General features: G+C 38.2%; 1 protein-coding gene across 1 annotated transcript in view; it reads left to right on the forward strand.

The window, feature by feature from the left end:
• Positions 1 to 13,705, forward strand: part of LOC137951740 (methionine--tRNA ligase, chloroplastic/mitochondrial) — a 56,585-nt gene that overhangs the window by 29,461 nt on the left and 13,419 nt on the right. Inside the window, exons 7-8 of the mRNA XM_068798621.1 lie at positions 5,877 to 5,975; positions 8,497 to 8,677. Of these exons, the coding sequence (XP_068654722.1) occupies positions 5,877 to 5,975; positions 8,497 to 8,677 (280 nt within the window). The remainder of the gene's footprint in view (positions 1 to 5,876; positions 5,976 to 8,496; positions 8,678 to 13,705) is intronic.

Consider the following 13,705-nt stretch of genomic DNA (forward strand, 5'->3'; position numbering starts at 1 on the left):
CGGGAAGGATATGACATGCCAGCTATCAACTGCTAGTTTCCTCGTAGGTTGGAGCCATTTATATTTCGAAATTCTTTACGCATGGAAACTTGGCCCACAATATTTTCAATCAGAATGTTACTAGGAGAAAATTTTAGATTGAATTTTCGGTTATTTCTTTCCTTCCAGAAGGCCCAAATGATATGACCAACGCAGCATGAGACACAATTTTTCGAGCTTTGGGAGGTAAGCACTAGTAACAATGAGGATTGTGGATGAGAGATTTTGAGAAGGGCAATACTGAAAACCAATTTTGTTGAGGAGGCTAGTCCAAGTGTGAGCAAAATTGCAGTGTAACAAGATGTGGGTGGCTGTTTCGGGAGAAGTTTGGCAAAAGGATCACAAGGGGTCCTAGACAGGGGTTCCTCCACGAATTAAGGAATCGGATGTGAGGATTTTGTTTAGACATACGCTCCAAATAAAAAACTTTGTTCGGGGAGGCGCAAGTAAGGGCCATGCTATGGTTGCGGGATGATTGGTTTGAGGGGGGTAGGGGAAAAACAAGAAGTTATAAGTTGAGGTAGTAGAAAAAGTATCTTGTTTGCATGGAGTCCAGATGAGTGTATCAGGTACATTTTTGAGCCGTACCGAAGATAGACAGGTGATGAGGTTGGAAGCTTCTAATGCTTCAGCATCCAAAAGCGCTCTCCGGAGATTTAAGTTCCATTCACCAGAATTGGTCGCATCCTTATTTCTAACCAAGGATGAGATCAAACTATGACTGACATTGATACTGCTCGGTGAATGGCCAATATATAAGAATGTGATTCTCAAATTCCTCCATCTCATTGCAATTACAATTTGACCTCTTCTCACCAGCTTGCCACATGTTAACATTTTACCATGCTTAGCATTCCACATAAAAGGGATAACCTTGGGAGGTGCTTTATATTTCCAAACAATAGAAACCTGAGGACAATGAGAGGTCGTTGAAGATCCAACAAGATGCTTGTAAAAAGAAGCAGCAATGAAGGAACCTGAAGTCTCCTAACATCATATGGGAATATCAATACCCTGACCTTTAATAAAAGCAGGTTCCATTAGCTGAAGAAGCCGACTCAATTCGGAAATTCTAGGTTTGCAAGCTCTCTATGAAAGTTAAAGGTCCAACTTATTAGAAAAACATTCACAACCATTCAGTTCTTAATAGATATATATATTTTTTTTTTTTTGAAATGAGATGTGTAAGCTGAATTAAAAGAAAAGAGAGATTACAATACCTTGCTAAACAGTGCCTCCTTCCACAACAAGGTGTTGGAGAGAGACGCCTAATTTAGCTTGGGCATCTGATAAATGATTAGCAAATCTAGGAATATAACATTTACAACTTAAAGAAGAAATTACAACTTAATAGATATATTCTTATCACAAACAACATTGAAAAGGCTTAAAAATTCTGAACTAAGAGGAGCTATGCCCAACTAAATGTCCAACTAGAATCTAATTAAAAAAACACTATGAATAAGATATCAAATATGCTCTTAGAAAAGCCTCAAGATGCCGAAAAATCCCTTGATAGATAAGAAATGGAGGTCACACCGGTAACCATAAGACATCATCATAAAAAAAAATATAGAATTGATACCTTCCTCCAAGGAGAACCTTTTTCCATAATTTTTTTTTTTTTTTTTTTTTTGAGAATGTGGGCTTTATTAATCAAACAACAAACCTAGGAGGGCCCCTTTACAATGAGGGAGTGGAGGGCGACCCCCTCTTTGTCTAACGAATCAGCTAAGGAATTCACTGAATGAGGAACATAAGACCAAGAACAAACAAGAGAACTAAGTTCTTGGATTTTGAAAAAAAGGCACCATGGAGGATCCTTCTTGCCAGAGCACCAAAAGATGACGATTGAAGAGTCTTCTTCCACATACAGTGGGCCTTCAAATTGACCAAAATGATCTTTAAAAATCTTCAATCCATGATTAGGAGCATGAAGCTCAACAGTAGAGGAATCTGTTATGCCTAGGGCCCAGTAAAAGTGGCAAGAATAACACCAGTTGAGTCATACAACACTCCTGCAAAACTTGAAGGCCTAAGATTACCAAAAGAGAAACCATCAAATTAAGTTTGATAGCTCCCTCACAAAGTGGAGTCCATTCAGCTGTAAACTTTTGTTTGGGCAAGGAAAGATTAACAATGGAAGACCATCTGTACTGTAAAGAATTACCACTGATATCTTCTAATAGTGAGAAGTCAAGAGATGATATGATTAAGAATTCTGTAGTCAGTAGTTAACCAAGGAGTAGCTATTCCATGAAAAATTCTTTGATTCCTCTCAAACCAGATATACCATGGAATATAAGCAAGGTAATTCTTCATCTTTATTTTACCAAGGCGAGGAAACGAGATACCTTGACCAATCTCAATGAGGCGAGAATAAGATGAAGGTAAACATACTGATATTTTAAACATGTAAAAAAATAACACCATATTCTCCAGGAGTATGGACAATGCATAAAAGATGATCAATATTCTCTTTAACAAGTTCACATAGATCACATAATAAGGTAGGCAAGGAGGATTCATGTCTAGATAAGGAGTCTTGGTTGAGAACTTTACCATGAATCAAGCTTCAAACCAGAAACCTGATAGCTCCCATGCTTTCCTTGCTTGCATGCTGCTGAAAATATGCATCAGATATGAGGGTGCTCCACCTCATCTTTCCTCCCATGGCGTCATGTTCTTAGATTTTGGACATTGCTTCCACCATTTCTTGTACTTGGTCTTATGTTCTTAGATCAATCATTTCAGAGCTGCTGATTTGTGTGCTAAGCTTGCCTCCTCGCCATTCAATCTCTTGTTGTTAGGGGAGGCCTCCCTTGATGTATCTTCCCTTTATTTGAAATAAAATTATCATCATTTAAAAAAAAAAAAAAGATATGAGCAATTTATCACATGAGGATATTGAAAATGTACCATCTGGCTCAGCACACCAGATTAGTTTATCTGGTTGAGAGTTCCTTAGACATAATTGGTCAAATTCCGAGACAATATTATTAGCTTCGACTGCTTCCGCATCATTTAGTGGCCTTCTAAAGATCGTTGTCCAATCAACATTCTGAATATTTGCATTAGCAAGAGAAGCTTGCTGGTTAATTGCAAGATGGAATAGGAAAGGAAATTTATTTTTCAGAGGTTCATTAGATATCTATAGATCATTCCAAAATAAAACTTTCTGGCCACTACCAGCAGCAATTCAAACATTGGACTCGAATCTGTGAAAGGTATGAGATGCCCAAATGTCTCATCTCAAAACACCATTGATCTTGGCTAATTCCCACCTTCCGAATAACAAAATCACACCATGGCAGAGTGGGAAATACATTTAGCCGCCAACACCATTTTGTAAGAAGAGCAATATTTGTCCACCTAATATGTCTGATGCCTAGATCACATGATTTCTCCCTAATTTCTTCTATTTTCTTCTTCAAGATTTGGTTTCTGCCACTTTTCACCCATAACTACTCAAAACGGTATTGTTTGGCAAAATGGGTTTTGGACAGAAATGGGATCCAGAAGCTGTATCTCCTCTGCCACTTACTCTGTGCTTCTAAATGGTACTTTGTGTGGCTACTTTAAGGGGTCCTAGGGCATTAGACAAGGAGACCCATTGTCTCCCCTGCTTTTCAACATTGTGGCAGAATTCCTTTCTTCCTTAGTTTACTCAGCTAAAGACTCTGGACGGTTACTTCCCACTACAGAACATGCTGCCTTCAACATACCAATTCTCCAATTGGCCGATGATACCATCTACTTTGGTGAGGCAAGCTCCTTTCCACTATGGGTAGGCTCACCCTTCTGAAATCTAGCTTGGCGGGTCTTCCCAACTACCTCCTATCCTTCATGTAGTGTCCAACATCGGTTTATAAGAAGATTGACGCTATTAGAAGACACTTCCTCTGGTGTGGATAGGAAGATGCTTTGAGATATCACCTCGTCAACTGGAAGGAAATCTGCCTCCCTCGGCTCTTGGGTGGGTTGGGTATCCGTCCCACTAAAGAGATGAACAACGCCCTTCTCCTAAAATGGGTCTTGAACTTTAATGCCTAGCACAATAGCATATGGAGGAACATGGTTGGATTTATGCTGTAGTTGTCTGGTCAGTGATGGAGAGAGGGAGGTACCCATCGTCGCCTGTCCCCAATTTGGAAATTCATCTACAATCTGCTCCCCATCTTCAAAGCAGCGACGTCCTTCTATACTGGAAATGGCCAAAATCTCTTTTCTGGAGTGACGCCTGGTGCGGCTCCTGGCCTCTCATGGATGAATTCAATTCCCTATTTAAGATCTCTACTCGTCAGGATATTACTGTGGCTGATGCGTGGAGTAACCAATCCTAGAGTTTCCACTTTCCTCAGGGCCTAAAAGAAGAGGAAACCGATGCTCTCTACTCCCTCTTATCCACACTCGGCAACATGATATTGCGAGAGCATGTTTAAGATAAACTGATCTGGAGACCTAATGTGAATGGCCTTTTCTTGGTGGCTTCTACATACAACCATATAAGAGGATGGACTTCCAACACTACCGAGCACAACGCCGCTGCTGCTTGGAAGCTCTCTGCCCCAAATAAAATGAAGTTCTTCGTGTGAACAACCATTCGAGAGCAAATTCTTATTACCGACAACCTTCACAGGCTCGATTATACGACTTCAGACACGATCTGCCCTCTCTGCTTGTGAGGAGATTGTCCAGCACATGCTGCTGCACTGCAGCTTCTCGTTGCGAGTTTGGATGGCCTTATTCTAGCGAATTGGCATCCAACTCGGCCTCCAGCGTGATCTTATTAGAACCATCTGCATGGTCTTGGGGACCACTTTGCCAAAACTTGGCAAAATGCTCCTCTCAGTCTACCTTGCACATGTGCCATGGTGCATTTGACTTGAACATAACAACCGACGCTTCAATCTAAAATTCAGCACCATCCACTCCATCATGGTCCTCATTTCCAGTTGGTTACACACCAAGACAGAATTTGCCCCCTGGCAGGCATGCCCCTACACATGAACTGGCGTTTACTCGCTCATATGTCGGGTCCCCCAAAACCTCCAGCCATGGTCGAGTGGACCCCTCCCCCTTTTGGCAGCATCAAACTGAACTTTGATGGCAGTGCCATTGGGTGCCCGAGACCTTCTGGCTTCGGTGGTGTTATTATCCTCCCCTATGCTGGTCCTATTGGTGTTACTGATTCAACCGCTGCCAAGGTGTCTTCCCTTCTTCATGGTTAGACCGCTTTCAAGGATCGTCTCTCTGGTCATCTTCTCATAGAAGGTGACTCAAGTGTCGTCATCAGTTGGTGTTTGGGCTCCGCCTCACCCCCGTGGTGCCATTGACCTGTCTATCCTCCATTTCTGACATTGTAACTTGTATCTCCTGTTCATGGAACCATATACCTAGATCGGTCAACTCTTCAACCGATAGACTAGCTAAACTTGGGACCTCCCTCCTATCTCTCATTGTTTGGGACAGCCCCCCTAATCTCTGATGTAGCTCTGTTGTAACTCTCTCTCTCTCTTTCAATAAAATTCAGGACTATTTAAAAAAAAATCTACTCAACTTAAAACAACTAAACATAAGTAACTGGACATATATCATATGTACCCCTGAACTAATTTTAAGATAGAATTTAATAACTAAAGTTTACAAATATGCTTGACACCTCACTACCTCTTGACATGACATAAATTAAAGAGTACAATATGGGAATCTTCTGTGTGAGCTGGTTTCAATACTTCCTTTTGATCTTCTAAAGTGTTTTTGGGATGCATATAAATTTGTTTCTCCTTCCTGTTCAGCAGACATGATGAGAAACTGGCATCTTTGTACTTGTGCAGGATATTTTACGGTTTCATGCAGTTTACTGGCCTGCAATGTTAATGTCAGCAGGACTAAATCTTCCTAAGATGGTATTTGGACATGGCTTTCTGACTAAGGTAATTGGGTTCACATATACAGTGCATTTTGGGGTCCTTTAGTGATATTATTGTTACTGATTGTGTTGTTCATACAAGCTGAATAGTTAATATGCCTTTTTTTCTAAATATTCCCAGGCCAAGGCGGGCATTTATCTCCAACACTTTGTTGTGGAGACAGGCCCCCAAGGCTAGGTTTGTAATTTTCTTCTTTGTCTTATCAATATACGCTCTATTCATAAAAAAAAAATTACTTTAACTTTTATTTTTTGTTTTTTGAAGAATGATGGAGTTTCCATTAAGAGATAAGAACAATTAAAAAATCTATACAAAATAAAACTGAAAAAGCCAGAAAAAGAAATACAGAAATTTTTAACCATAGTTTAGCTAAAAGGTAGGTAACAGAAGACAATAACACATCCTGACACACCAATAGGGTAGATATCCCTCTCAAAAAGATGTTGTCAAGAAACACCTACTCTTGCCAACAATTCTGCCATCTCATTGCACTTCTTACAGAATGAGACCTCTCTAACTGAAGATGCTCACATGACCTCATTATACATTGAAGAAAATTCCCATGGTAGGGAATGGCATGTCAAAATCCGACCAATCACCACTAAAACTTCCCCTTTGTATGACAAGAGGAGAACAAGGTATAAGCAATTAGTAGGCCTATATATGTATATTGAGAAAGGTATGCTTCGTTAACAAAGCCTGAAGGCAAGAAAGTACATCAAGGAGGGGGATACTTGCAGTGAGAGATTGGAGGGAAACCCCCTCAGCTAATGAGTCAGCCAACCTATTAACAAAGTGAGGTACATGAGACCAAAAATGGACTAGATCAGAAGATAAATCCTGAATTTTATAAAAAAAAAACTAGGCCAATAACGCCAAAGAGGTTCCTTCTTGTCACAGCACCAACTGATGACACATCTTGAATAGCCTTCAATATGCTATCTCCCATGAAAACAGTCATGAAATATCTGCAAACCATGTTGCAAAGCTTGAATCTCAGCAGAGGTAGAGGGGAAAATACCAAGAGGAACTAGCAATGTAAGCCATTGGAATACCTTAAAACTTCACCAAACCCAAAACGCCCAGGGTTGCCAAAGAAATTGAGCTTAATAGTCCCTACTTCAGGTGGCTTCCATTCAGCAATCGCCTGATGTTTACTCCTGTAAAGACCAACTTCAAGCTTCTAGCAATGACGGATAGAGCCTCCCTTGATATCCTCAAAAGCATCCAAAGTGCAAAGCGAAGAAATTACGTGATGCAAGGTCTTGTTAGCAACAGTTTCCCAGGAGGATGAGTTCTGGTTGAAGCTCTTTTGTTTCTCTCCCACCAGATTCCCCAAGGGATGAATGTCAGGCATGCCTTGATCATAATCTTTCCAATGAAAGGCTGAGGAAGGCCAAAATAACTCAAGATAAAACCTCTGAAGGAGTGGGGGAGGCAGAGAGGAAGCTTAAAAAGATTTAATAAAAAGCTCCAAATACACCATGAGAAATGACAATGCATGACCAGATGAGCATTGCTCTCATCCACTAGCCCACATGGCAGACAACAAGTGTGCCAGAACAGATTCCTGCTGAACCAAGCTATTGGTTAGGATCTTCCAATGGAGGGCACTCTAGTTGAAGAATTTAAGCTTTGGACTAAGAAATGGATGAGCAATTAGTGGGTATATTTCATAAAAAAAAATAGTGGGTATATTTATTTATCCAATGATAACCAGGCGGGCATTTCCTATGCAGTTGGACTAGTTCGCCAAATTTATTACTGCTTGTGGGAATTTGTAGAGAGAATTTTCAAAGCAGATTTTAGGCTCCCGTGGCTTATGAATTCAAGACTTTTGCAAGTGAGAAAAAGGAGCCGGAGATGTAGAATTGGATGTGGAAAAAGCATTTGACAGGACTAATTGGGAAGTGCTGTGTGACTAGTTGAAAAGGATTACTTTGGTATGAACTAGAGAAAATGAATAAGCGAGTTTCTTTTGTCAGTCTCATTCTCTTCTTACTAATGGCTCCATAAAGTGCAACTGAAGTGCATCTACATTGACACAATTAACCATGAGAAACACTCCAGCCTGGTTAAGAAAAGATACTGCTGATCATAAATTTAAGTTACTCTAGATTTTCTCAAAACAAACAATACTTTTTAATACAAAACAAACAATTCTATTAAAGAACACATAAAGTTTACCTGCTAAAAAGTTTCCAACATTTTTGAACAACATTTTTGAAAGAAGATTATTGACTGAGAGGAATGAAAATTTATGACTTCGCAAAAGAGGACAAAAACTAAGAGTATGCTGCTTTCTTCCCTTTCTTAAAGTATGATTCACACAAAATTTATCATCATTATTCTTTGCATCAAATACATAGTAAATTTGGTTTTTCTTTTAAATTGGGTTGCTTAATTTTAAAAAAGTAAATTAAATGTGCTGGTGATAACTGCATTATTAAGCTGCAATGTTCCCCTAATTCATTCTCATTAAGTCAGTTTGTTTTGATGCAGCTGTGATTTTTATTTTGAATAGGATGGTATGAAAATGGGGAAATCATTAGGCAACACACTTGAACCAAAGGATTTGGTGAATCGGTTTGGAACTGATGCTGTTAGATACTTCTTCTTGAGAGAAGTGGAATTTGGAAATGATGGAGATTATTCGGAGGAACGTTTCATCAATATCGTAAATGGCCACCTTGCCAATACAATTGGTTAGTGAGTCTCTTCATTTTAATCTGGTGTTATTTTTAGTTATTGTTTGACAAGTGGAAATGCCAGTGTGCACCAACAAATCCATCATACTGTTTGGACCATGCAAAGTATGAAAATGCTGAATCTGAATAGGATAAACCTCATTATTTCCTTTCAATTACGTTTTTATCTTCTCTTTTTCTTCTCAGTTCCTCTCAATCTAAACCTTAATCTCTCTTCATTCTTGGTGTCAGCTTTCTTTGTAGTTTTTTTTTTTTTTTTTTTAAATGATCCTTTGTAGTTTATTAGCCTTAAGATGTGATGACCTTATTTACAAGATGAACAAATTTATGATGCAGATGGTAACTTTTCCAATAAATGATTGAATCAGTTGAAAGATGGGTAAGAAGATGAATCTGAACGAAATAAACATTAAAACATCAATCTCACTAGTAAATGATTTTTAACTTTTTTTGGTCAATACATAGAAGAGACCACCAAGTATTCTAGCACCTGCATCAAGCCATGGATAGTGTTAAGAACCCGAGCTTGGAAGAGCTCATGCACACATTGGTTGATATTCTCTCATGATAGGCGACAGAGGAGGTGACCATTTAGCATTAAAACTGTGGAAAAGGAGAAAGAGAGTAACAAAAAAGATTAAGGTTCTAAGCGCACATTCCCTTGTTTGTTCCTTTCAATTTATATAGACTAGGAAACGTTCATGAGGATTTCTCAAAGGATGCTCAATACTAACATTCTGTCCTACTTTGACTCTCAAATTTTTCTTGAAACTCACTCACTAACTCTGACTTGGACTCCTAGACCATATTCTAACTAGTTTTTTTTTTTAAATGAGGCCATATGCTGCATTGAATACAACAGCCTCATTAGGGGAGACCATCGTTTAATTCAGCTCCTAAGTGAATCATTACAGAAAGACCATTGTACCCCTCACGACTCACATCTACTGCAGTTAACAGACACTGAAGTATGAAAGGAAAAAATACAATTTTACCCCTTCTAACTCTATCTTATATCAAGACTACCTTAAGACTCAACTACCTGCTTATGTTAATGTCTAGAATACACTTGAATTATAAACTCTCCATCAACATGGAGCCATATATATCGTTTCAAAAAAAAAAAAAAAAGATGGGCCATATATATCAAACCCAGCTTTTTACAATAATTACCAATCTAGTCTTCTAATGGCCTTTGTAAACACATCTCCAATCTGATCTATTGACTTAACGTATAGGGTAATGACAATCCCACTCATCCCAATATAACAGAGGAAGCGGTACTCAACCTCTATATGCTTTTCTCATTAAATACAAGGTTAACTGGCAATAAAAATTGTTGTTTGGTTATCACTCTTCAATACCATTGGATCCTTTTGAGTCAAGTCCGAATTCTCTCAAGACTGATTTACCTACATAAGCTTCATCAAAGTATGAGCCTTAGCATGATATTCAGCCTCTGAATTTGATCTAGCCTAAAAAATTCTGCCTTTTGCCTTTCCAACAAATAAGATTTCCTCCAACAAATGCACAATATCTCATGTTGGACTTCTTGTCTACCTTTTTTTTTTTTTTTTTCTGAAGGAAGATCCTTGGTCTAAAAATATTTCTTGGATACTCCTTGACTTCCTCAATCCCCTTAGTACCTCTGCCAGATAACATTATCATCCATGTACACAACCAACGCAATAACTTCAAAAGATCGACACAAAACAAATAGAGAGCGATCACTATAATTTCTTGCAAAACCAAAGGACATTACAACATTATTGGGACATCTTCTTGGAGATTCTGGATATTGTTTCTCACTTTCCTTGTATTTGGCCTCACATTCCGAGATTCGCCAATTCGGCTGCTAATGTGCTTGTGAAGCAAGAAGCAACCTTCCAATCCCTTGTCTTTAGGGGTTTGCTCCTCTGATTTTGTTTGTTTATTCTTTGTTAATATATTCATCATCATTTAAAAAAAAAAACATTTGAACCTTATTGAATTTGTCAAGCCATGCCCTTGGACTTTGCTTTAGTCCATAAATGGTTTATCCCATTCTTCCCTAGAGCAACATACCTTGGGCATTACTCTATATAAACCTCTTCCTGCAAATTGCAATATAGAAAGTTTTTTTTTTAATATCTAATTGATAAAAGCGCCAATCCTTACTTACAACAATTGAAATAAAAAACCGGACAAAACTCATTATGGTTACAGGAGAAAAAGTGTCAAAAACATCAAATCCCTTAGGCCTGGGTGTACTCTTTTGAGACTAGTCATACCTTATAGCTCCACTGTACCATCAACATTATATTTAATTGTATAAATCTACTTACACTAAAAAATAGTTGCATCTACAGGTGGATCCACCAAAGTATAAGTCTTTTTAGCCACTAAAGTGTCCATTTCCTCATCCATAACCGTTTTCCACTCAAGATAACACAAGGCATCTTACACTTTCTTAGGAATTGAAATATGAGACAAGGATACAACAAAAAGATGAATAGTTGGAGACACCTTCAAAAAACACATATGTAGAAATAGGATGTCATGTACCTTTTTGAAGAGAAAATAGGAGGTCAAGATCCAAAAAAAAAAAAGATCACTAATCTCAAGAGATACAGACTTGGACAAAGAGGGCACCAGAAAAGTATTAGATGGGGGCTCATGTACCAGAGTAGGATCGCCTGTTGACAGTGTAATGTCGGCATCCTAAGACTAAGTTTGCACTTCATATCTGCAGGGAAACTAGAAATCCAGCAGGTTTTCACTTCAACTATACTCGTACCTAGAAAGAATTGTTGATCTGTCCTAGTGTTTGTTAATTCAACCTAAACAGAAAAGGAATTGAGATTGGAGAGGAAAAAGCAGCAAATTTCATTCAAAATTCGTTATTGAAGTGTGGGAGAGGTTTAAGATTAGGGTATTGAACCCAACAACCTCCCATGCACTTACAAAATGTCACTTTTTCCCATCACTTAAGTTTCCTCCCTTAAATTACAAGATCCCCACTTTAACTTAAAAACTAATGCAGCAATTAGCTAAGAACTTGAAAACAGAAATGAAGACAAAAAAACCTTGCCAACTAAAGGCAAATAACCAAAATATCCCTTTGTGCATGGAACTAACTCCTTGCATTTATTGGCTTAATGTAAAGATAAAAAAACCCTTTGGTTGTGAGGCTTGTCAGCTCGGGAAGCACTATACAGCAGTGTTTTCATCATGTAGTCATAACAGTAATCTTATCTTTGAGTTAGTCCTTTTTGATATAAGGGACCCCTACAAGGGGCTTAGTGTCTTTGGTTTTAGGTACTTGTTGTCTATCATTGATGATTATAGTCATATCATATGGGTCTATCTCCTCAAGGAGAAGTTCTAAGTTTTTTATATGTATTTCTGATATTTAATAACGAAAGTAAATTTGTTTGGTGCTTCTCTCAAAATTTTGCATACCAATAATGGGCATGGGTTTGTTAATAAGATTTTTTTTTTCTATACATGACATTTTTCATCAAACATCTTGCGCGAATACCCCACAGCGAAATGAGGTTGTCAAGCGTAAAAAACCGCCATTTGCTAGATGTTACTCAGACTATTATGTTTTAAATGAAGGCTCCTAAAACTTACTAGGGGATGTGGTTCTCATTGTGTTACTTAAATGCATGTTGGAGAAGAAAAAGAGAGAAAAAAGAGAAAAAGAGAATAGAGAAAGAAGGAGAAAGAAGAGTGACTGTGGCTGCACTCTCTTAGGGCAAAATCGAGCCCCTCTCTTTATTAAGTACCACTCAAGTGAAAAATTACCAAAGTTACACAAATTCCCCTCATAACTTAAATTCCAATAACTTTTTGAATTCTAGTGAGAATTCTATCAAATTTAAAATACTTCTTACATGGCACCTAACCCATTGCTATCTTCTGAAATGTATACCAGATTGATGAAATGAGAAAAATACCATTACATGGATTCTAACACTCCCCCTAAAGTTAAACGTATCTGTCAAGAAACCCTAGCTTGTTACAAAAAATCTCAAATTCTTTTTTGCCCAAAGCATTGGTGAGTATATCACTAGTTTGAGTAGCAAATCGAACATATAGTGTAACCACTTTTCCACTCATCACTACATCACGAATGAAGTAACAATCAACTTCTACATGCTTTGTACGTTCATGAAACATAGGGTTGTTAGCAATGAAAATTGTAGCTTGATTATCACAGTACATAGTCATGGCCTCTTTACTTAGAAAACTCAACTATTGTAGCTTGGATCTGACCCACATATGCTTACTGATTGTATGAGCAGTTGCTCTGTTTTCGAGTGGGCCACTACATTTTGTTTCTTTCTTTTCCAGTTAATTAAGTTTTCACCAACAAAAACATAGTAGCCAATAGTAGATCTTCGATCCAGTTTTGAACCCACATAATCTGCATCTGAATATGTCCCAATCTTCAAGTGATCATGAGGTTCATACAACAAACCTTTTCCTGTCCGTTAAGTATCATACTATTTTATGAGCTGCTTCCAGATGAACCTTACCAGGACACTCCATAAATTGGTTGACCATGCTTACAACAAATGATATGTTTGGATGTGTTATGGTAGCATAAATAAACATACCTACCAACTTTTTGTACATGGTTTTATCTCTAAGTTTTGTATTACTATCTTCATGGAAATTATGATTTACTTCTATAGGTGTCTCTGCAAGTTTTGCCCTTATTTAGCCCATACTCGTGCAACATATTTTGTCACATACTTTTCTTATCTCAACACAACACCTACTCAACTTTTGGCTACCTCAATTCCCAAAAAATACTTCAAGGACCCTAAGTTTTTTTTTCCCCGAAAAATGTGCTTTTATTAAGGCTTAAGCCCAAAAGGACTATATGGCTTGAGGGGGAGAGTCCCTAACCATGAGAGATTGGAGAGACACTCCTCTGGTGACGGAGTCAGTCAGACAGTTTGCTGATCTCAAAACATGGGACCAAGAAGATACAATGGAAAGAGGGGGTGGTGGCGCAGTTGGCTAGTGCATAGG

This window comes from Aristolochia californica, unplaced genomic scaffold, assembly GCF_029961685.1.
Source record: "Aristolochia californica isolate CCGP_79_NKW_82.1479 unplaced genomic scaffold, dmAriCali1.0.hap1 SCAF_15, whole genome shotgun sequence".
In the NCBI taxonomy this organism is placed as follows: domain Eukaryota; kingdom Viridiplantae; phylum Streptophyta; class Magnoliopsida; order Piperales; family Aristolochiaceae; genus Aristolochia; species Aristolochia californica.